We start from the raw sequence: 7757 nt of genomic DNA, 5'->3' as shown, positions 1-7757 counted from the left end.
TCCCTCTTGCTGTGCGTGTGTGTGCTTGGCCCTCCCTCGTTGTGTGAGCATGTGTCTCCCCCCTCGCTGTGTGTGCGTGTGTCCCTCTCTTGCTGTGTGTGTGTGTGTTTGTGTGTGTCCATGTCCCTCACTGGCTGTGTGTGCGTGCGCCTCTCTCGCTGTGTGTCTGTGTTTGTGTGCTTGCACATGTGCGTGTTCTTCCCTCGCTGTGTGTACGTGTCCCCCTCTTGCTGTGAGTATGTGTGTCCCTCTTGCCCTCTTGCAGTGTATGTGAGTGTCCTTCCCTTGTGCTCTGTGTGTGTGTGTATGTATGTGTGTTGGGGGTTGTGTCTGGGCTGTGTGTGTGTATGTGTGTGTTGGGGGTTGTATGTGGGGTGTGTGTATGTGTGTTGGGACTGTGTGTGGGGAGTATGTATGTATGTGCTGGGGAAAGGTGTGTGTGTGCGTGTGTGTATGTGTGTTTTGGCAGGGTGTGGTGGGATCCATAGAAATATTCCAGAACAAATAGCCAATTATGTAGGTGACCATATTTTGCAGAAGGATTTCTGATAATTACAACAACATGTCCCAACACAACAGTTTTCAAATGCGACAAATTGGATCATTATTTATAATGATCAGGGTGAGAGAAATCTCCACTACTGTTTCATCGACATGACTGCATAGCTTACAGCTATTTCTGCAGTTGGGGGCGGTGCTGGAGTAATGGAGGTGGGTGATGGTGGTGTCAAGGTCAAGGCAAGAGGACGTAGTGAGTGGTGATTGGAGACAGGCTTGTTGCGAGTGAACTTGGTGGGGAAGGGTGGTGTCCACATGCCAAGTGCAGGGTGAGCTGGCTGTCTCCTCCAGGAGGGGAGTGCATGGTTAATGATGCCAAGAGCAGCATAAAGGTGGCCAGAGATTGGATGTCACAAACTTGATTGATGATAGTATGTTCCTCCTTCTCTAGTTTGAAGAGGAGTTTGTAGAATGCTAGAAATTTTGGTGGGTAAAGAAGCCATATTTCAGACGGAATTTACCATTGCTGATGTTTAATTCAGATGGTTGGATCTGTGATTGGTGATCCTTTTAAAAGGGATCCATGAACCAAAAACATTTGACAATCAGTGGTGGTTAATACGACTACTATTTAAATTCATTTGAGGGATGTGGGTGTCATGATGTGGCTGGTCAGTATCTATTTCCACTACCTAGCTCATCTGGAGAAGGTAGCGGTGAGCTGTTTTCTTGAACTACTGCAGTCCATGAGGGAGGGATTTCCAGTATTTTGACTGAGTGACAGTAAAGGAATGGCGATATAAATTTCCAAGTCAGGATGGTGAGTGGCTTGGAGGGGAACTTGAAGGTGGTGGTGTTCCCATGGATCTCACCACTTAACCTGAGGCTGGGATTGATTACTAATCAACTAATCTGTCAGTTCAGATCCAAGAGTAGAATTTGCATCTTGTGGTTATTGTGTCAATTTTATTTGGAAGTATTACCAAGCACCAGGCTAAAAGTATATCCCGGGTGATAGTCACACAGAGATTGGTAAAAGAAGATAGAGACTACAAGGAGAATGGCCAGTCACTGCCTGCCTCCATGCTGTGTAGATTAATCATAGTTTAGACTCTGTTAACTATCTCTTATTGCATCAACAAGCAATGCAACCCCTGATCTGTTGATATGGGAAAGGAATTTTGTCTTGGGGGAAGGACATTACTTAAACATGATTAAATAACAACAGCATCTCCCCTCCACCTAACTTAAACCCCAGCTTTGTACCACTATTTTGAAATGAAAAAGAGAAAACATTTCCAAAACATTTGATTGTGGCTGCAGGAAGTCCAAGTTCAAGTCCCATCTGCTCATGAGGGGTTTAATAACACTTGGAACAGGTAGTTAGCACAAGACAAATTTCAAAATGTGTTACATAGCCACTGGCCATTTTTATTTGGTCGGGGTGGGGGTTACTTGCAGTTACTTGGTATGACTGGCCTCTTGTTTGGATACCTGACGCCAACAACAGCATCTGGCAATGTATGGAAATAATCTAGGCACTTTAGATTAGATTCCCTTGAGTATGGAAACAGGCCCTTCAGTGCAACAAGTCCACACCGACCCTCCAAAGAGTAACCCACCCAGACCCATTCCCCCTACCCGATATTTACCCCTGATGAATGCACCTAACACGATGGGCAATTTAGCGTGGCCAATTGGATTGTGGAAGGAAACCCGAGCACCCAGAGGGAACCTGCACAGACTCGGAGAGAATGTGCAAACTCCACACAGACAGTCGCCCAAGACTGGAGTTGAACCTGGATCCCTGGCACTGTGAGGCTGCAGTGCTAACCATTGAGCCACCGTGTTGCCCTTCCTGTGAGGATACTTGGTTTTTAAACTCCTGAGCTTTGTAACTAAAGGAAAGATGAAATGCCTTGATACAGCATAGGCCAAACATGTTATGCGAGGGCCTTGGGTTAGCATTCCATCGAGATTGAGTTTCTCTAACATTGTTACCATTCTCCCAGATCTGCAATCCCCAGGTGGAACCTGAGTCTTCTGGTTCAGAAGGGAGTACTGTCAACTGAGCCAAGCTCTTAGTTGTGTACAACACCAGTCCCCTTCAGAAATAAAAATAGTTTTGGAGAATGTCAATCAGTAGTTGAATACTTCGACCCATATTTAAAGGTACTTGCATTTTTCCAGAGCAGTAATAATTTCCTGCATGGTGCTGGGAAACTGAAGCCCATTGCAGATGGGTAAATACCACAGATACTTGTCATTTTGCCTTCAGTATTCAGGCCACAAGAGGGATCTTCATGAATCCTGTTACATTGACAGTGTGCATTAATTCAATTCCCTCTCATGATTAGGCTTTAAGAACTCAAATGTATCAGCTACAAAGATCTTTTATTTCATGATGGGGGAATGGTCTTTAGCCTGGAACTTTATTATTGTTACAGAATTGTGAAAGTTTATACAGACATAGGCCTAAATACTCAGTTGTTGCTTTAACATCTGTTAGTAGTATTTCTTCTTTTGATCGGTCGGTGGTGAGACAGAACTGACAGTAATAATGGTCCAAAATATGCACGTATTTTAAGAATTCATGACAGGCTGTAACAGAGTACCAACATCCAGCTTCTATACATAAGAAACCCTCTGTGGTCTTACTGCATCTGAACTGTTCTCCAGTGATTGTTACTGGAGTAAGTGAGCTGTTACCTCATTTCCCATTAGGTTTTCGAAGGGAGCTGCTTCCCTGTTAAATGGTAATATATTCGGTGGAAAGGGGGAAGTCGTTTAAAGCATGCTGGTTCCTGGTGTGTGTCTCATTGATGAGTAGAATTTGTGTCTCTGTGGGGTGCTTCAGTGATAAGTTGAAGCCTGAGTCCAAAGCTTTTTTACTGGATTAAAAATGCAGTATGAGTGAGTAATGAGGCTGTAATTTATTCCAGGGATACAGACGACAACGTAAACTGGGAGAACAAAGCTTGAGTGCTTTATGAATATTATTCAGATGTGGAGATTGAATTGCGTCCTTTTCACTCACTTGAGCAGACTTGAATTGTTTCATTTGTAGAACCATTGTTGGGTTAAGTTCAAAACGGTGCTGGAATGACCTTGATTAAAGATTGAGGTAGTGATGCCTTGGTTACTACAGAATGATATCATGACGTGATTAATGATGGGACACCAGAGGGAATTTCGAACAGAACAAGTCAGGATTGCAGTGTATCTGTGTGTACATAGGTGGGAAAGATTAGGGTGTCTTGGCAGCATTCCAAGCCCGTACAATTCTCACTCTCGGCTGTAGAGGTGTGGATAGTTGGAGAAAAGAAAAGGATCAAAGAAACAAGGCATACAAAGGGAGAATTAACATCAGAATGAAGAGAAGATACCTAAAAATAATAAGGAATGTTTTCTGTAAGATCTTTCATTTTCACTCCTGTGACTAGTCCACATGAGGCAATTAAAAAATATGCCTACACCTGTTTCCATAGCTACTTTTTCCCTGGAGCAGCTCATGAGTCTGTTGCCAGTGTGTAAAATGCACAGTTGTGCAATTTGCCTTACACTAGAGTAGTGTCATGCAAACAGTTCGCATTGTCTTCTGAGTCCCTGGTCTTTGAAATTCAACAACTTTATTAATGGCCCCTTTTCTTCCCATCCAGGAGGAAGCAGTAGACTGGATCTTCCCTCACTGCTAGTCCACTGTAGCAACACAGCTAATAAGTAGTGAGTCAGGGTTTCCAATGAAGGCTGCAAGATCAGTTCACCCAACTACAGAAGGTACCTGTTAGCTGAGTGGAAGAGAATACATTCTCACAAAGTGTGGGTCATATCAATACTGCGGATGTGCAGTGGGTCAAGAAAGGGTTTGCCATTCACCTTCTCACGGCCAGTGACAAATAGGCTTTAAGTGTTAGCTTTGTCAGCCAAGTCCACATACCATGAAAGAATAAATATGAATCAGGAACCTTATCAAGGCAGTTGTGGCATTATCTTTGTTTTTTGCTTCACTGGAGCAAATAACCAACATGGAAATCAACAAAGGCTGCAAGGGAGTATCAAAGGACCTGGAACTATATCCATTCCGAGGAAACAGTGCCAGCTGATTTGGTTGTGTTACTATTTTCCGACAACACACTTTGAGACCTTCTAGCTTTCTTTCTAAGAGTGAGGACTCGCTAATGGTGCCAGAGGAAAGGGAATTTGACAAGAGGAATCACTCTGATTATTATGTGTCTTGATGTTGGAAATGCATCACTGGAAACCATGTGTATTTTCTCAATTCAGAATGACCCGCAACAACTCTCGTGTACGTGAACAAGGTGATGAGAATTCTATTAAGTGTTTCAGCACTGTTACCTGTTTGCGCCAATTTGGGGATTCTTTTCAACTCCAAATCATATACTCTGAGGATGAGAGCTTTACTCTGAGGATGAGAGCTGGCATTTATTATGCATCTTGGTGCAGCAACTCACCAAGGCTCCTTTCAAATCCCCTGCCATCTGAAGGACAAGTGCAGCAGATACATGGGAACACCACCTCCTGCAGTTCCCCTCCAAGCCACTCGCCATCTTGACTTGGAAATATAATGCGATTCCTTCAGTGTCACTGGGTCAAAATCCTGGAACTCTCTTCCTGACAGCATTGTGGGTGTCCCTGTAAGTTCAAGAAGGCAGCACCTCAGAGCTAATAGGGAATGAGCAGCCAGTGCGAGCTTTGCAGCAATGTTCACCATCCCAGGGAACAACTGAAAAAAATCTGCTCCTAAGAGGCAAATTTAACACATCTAGCAGAGCAATTTCTCACCCAACAATATTCATACATGCAACTGAGTATTTTTTTTCACATCACTAAATTACCCGTGGTATTCTTTCATTTATTAACCACCACCAGTAAGCCTTTCCATTTCTTAATCATGGACAAATATTGAGAACATTTGACTGGTTAGTTGTTGGAGAGAGGAGCAGGAGAGAGGTCGAGTGTGTGCATATGGTGATGCGGATGTGGATCTCAGGATGCAGTGTGATCAGCTGTCTGAGGAACCTTTTACGTCATGGAGATACCTGCGATCTGGATTCGAAACACGAAGGATGAAAGTCCAGTCGTAATCCACGTGGGGTATGTTTGAATGTTGAGAAACGTGATATGACTGTGGAAATAGGTTTTGGCAAATACCTTGTCATACGCCCGGAGCAACAACGAAAGTAATGATGGTGAACAAGGAAAAGACCAGAACGGAAATGCTAATGGAGAAAGGAGATGAGCACTTTCTCTCATAACCTTACCCCAGTCCCCATAAACCTTGTCATTACCTGGGCTGCAACCACAAACAATCCATTGTTATCTACCCTACTGGATGCATTCTCCCAGGCCGACCTTTAACCATTCCTATGTCTGCCAAACTGTTTCTTTCTGTCTCTGGGCTCCACCTGCACTCATTCCTTACCCTTCCCCACTATCGCATCTTTAGCATATTTGCCAACTTTTTCCAAGCTGCGTCAGTTCTGAAGAAGGGTCACTGGACCCGACACGTTAATTCTGCTTTCTCTCCACAGATGCTGCCAGACCTGGTGCATTTTTCCCAGCAATTTCTGATTTTGTTTGTGAATGTTTACTCGGGTCCATTAACCGAACTGTGGGATCTCTGCACTCAGTCTGCATGGTTTGGCCGGTAATGATCATAACCTTTATCCCTTCAGGGTGAAAAAGGGAATCTGTTGGCCCTGATCGATGAGGTCACCACTGCTGAAAACAGACAAGAGGTCGCAACCAATTTGGTGAAACTTTTCCTGGGACAAGGGCTGGCCAAGGAGTTCTTAGACTTCGTCATGAATTTGGAATTGGATAGAACAAGTAAGAAATGTACTCATCCTGTGTATATACAGAAAGCAAAATGTTTAAGGGGTTGTGATACCCTGTCCAGAGAATGACATGCAATGGGTTTAATTCCGAAAGATTCTGCACATATGTTTAAAATGCATAACCACTTACTGTCATACTTGATGTCAGATGTGGTAAAATGCCTCATAACAACTATTGTGTTTCAAGGTCAGAATGCTGCTCTTATTGAATATCCCAATATTTTGGCTATTCCCCTGTACCATAAATCAATGTTTCCTCCACTGAAATTTCCAATTGAAAAATGAGATCAAGAGTGATGATGCTCAATACACAATCTTTGCTGAGGAGGTTTCAGTGTCAATATAGCTCCATGCTTCAAACTGCTTCCAATCTCACTAATAGTCAGTGTTAGCAGTTGTTAGTCAATACAGTGACTGTTCACAGCTGAATTCCTCACGTCCTCACAGCCTTCGAACACAATGCATTTAAAGCATTGTCATTGCTGTGATGGAGGCAAATGTAGCCGAGCCTTTCCAGGTCCAATGGTGGGAATAAGAAATATTCCTGCTCCCAAAAAAAGTTGATCAAATTGAACACGTTGGGAAGATTCAGTCAACATTCAGCTGTGGATTTTATTACAAGTTGTGTAAGGGCAGAATTTGCCAGTCAATTTGAAATGATACTTCTCTATTTTTGTTTTTCAGCGGAACCAAATACTTTGTTCCGCAATAATTCGCTAGCTTCCAAATCCATGGAATGCTTTTTAAAGGTAAGGAGCAGACAGTGATAAAATTTCTTTCATTGTAGAGAAGTGGTCTCACTGCTAATGTTTATGTTTATGGGGTATTCTCCACAGGCTAATCAGATATTCACAACAAATAATAAGTAACTGCTTACATCAGAGCATATGTGCAACTAGGAACAGATATAACCAGGTACAGACAGAAATGAGTGTAAGTACAGTGGGAGATATGTATGAATGGGTACAGGTAAGCCTGGGTGCAGGTACAACCAGGTGCACATCCGAATGTGGATTTGTACAGCGAAGGACAGAAATGGCTGGGTACAGTACAGTGAGAACATCTACAGTGAGGTACAACTGCAGCTAGATGCATGTACAGATGAGGCAGGTACAGGTGGATGCTTATACAAGTAGGTGAAGGTACAGATACATAAAACTTGGGACAGGGAGAGCAGGTGCAGATACGACTGGAGACAAGCACCCCCCTGGGGACTGGTAAAGGCAGGCGCAAGTACAAGCAGGTGCAGGTATAACTGGGGTGGGGGGGAGGGGGGTGGCACATGCAACCAAGGACTAGCAGAGCAGGTGCAGGTGCAGGTATATTCAGGAACAGGTACAGCTGGATGTAGTAGTACAGGTATCTTAGACCACAATGTGTTAGTGTTGAATCTACCTGTCC

At 43.5% G+C, this 7757-nt stretch overlaps 1 protein-coding gene across 1 annotated transcript in view; it reads left to right on the top strand.

Moving 5' to 3' along the window:
* rasa4 (RAS p21 protein activator 4) overlaps nt 1-7757 on the top strand; it is a 253310-nt gene that overhangs the window by 215754 nt on the left and 29799 nt on the right. The window contains exons 11-12 of the mRNA XM_043718928.1: nt 6195-6348; nt 7041-7105. Coding sequence (XP_043574863.1) covers nt 6195-6348; nt 7041-7105 — 219 coding nt within the window. The remainder of the gene's footprint in view (nt 1-6194; nt 6349-7040; nt 7106-7757) is intronic.

Source organism: Chiloscyllium plagiosum, chromosome 28 (genome assembly GCF_004010195.1).
Source record: "Chiloscyllium plagiosum isolate BGI_BamShark_2017 chromosome 28, ASM401019v2, whole genome shotgun sequence".
NCBI lineage: Eukaryota > Metazoa > Chordata > Chondrichthyes > Orectolobiformes > Hemiscylliidae > Chiloscyllium > Chiloscyllium plagiosum.
The sequence above is the reverse complement of the archived record's forward strand: the minus strand, read 5'-3'. Positions and strand labels throughout refer to the sequence as shown.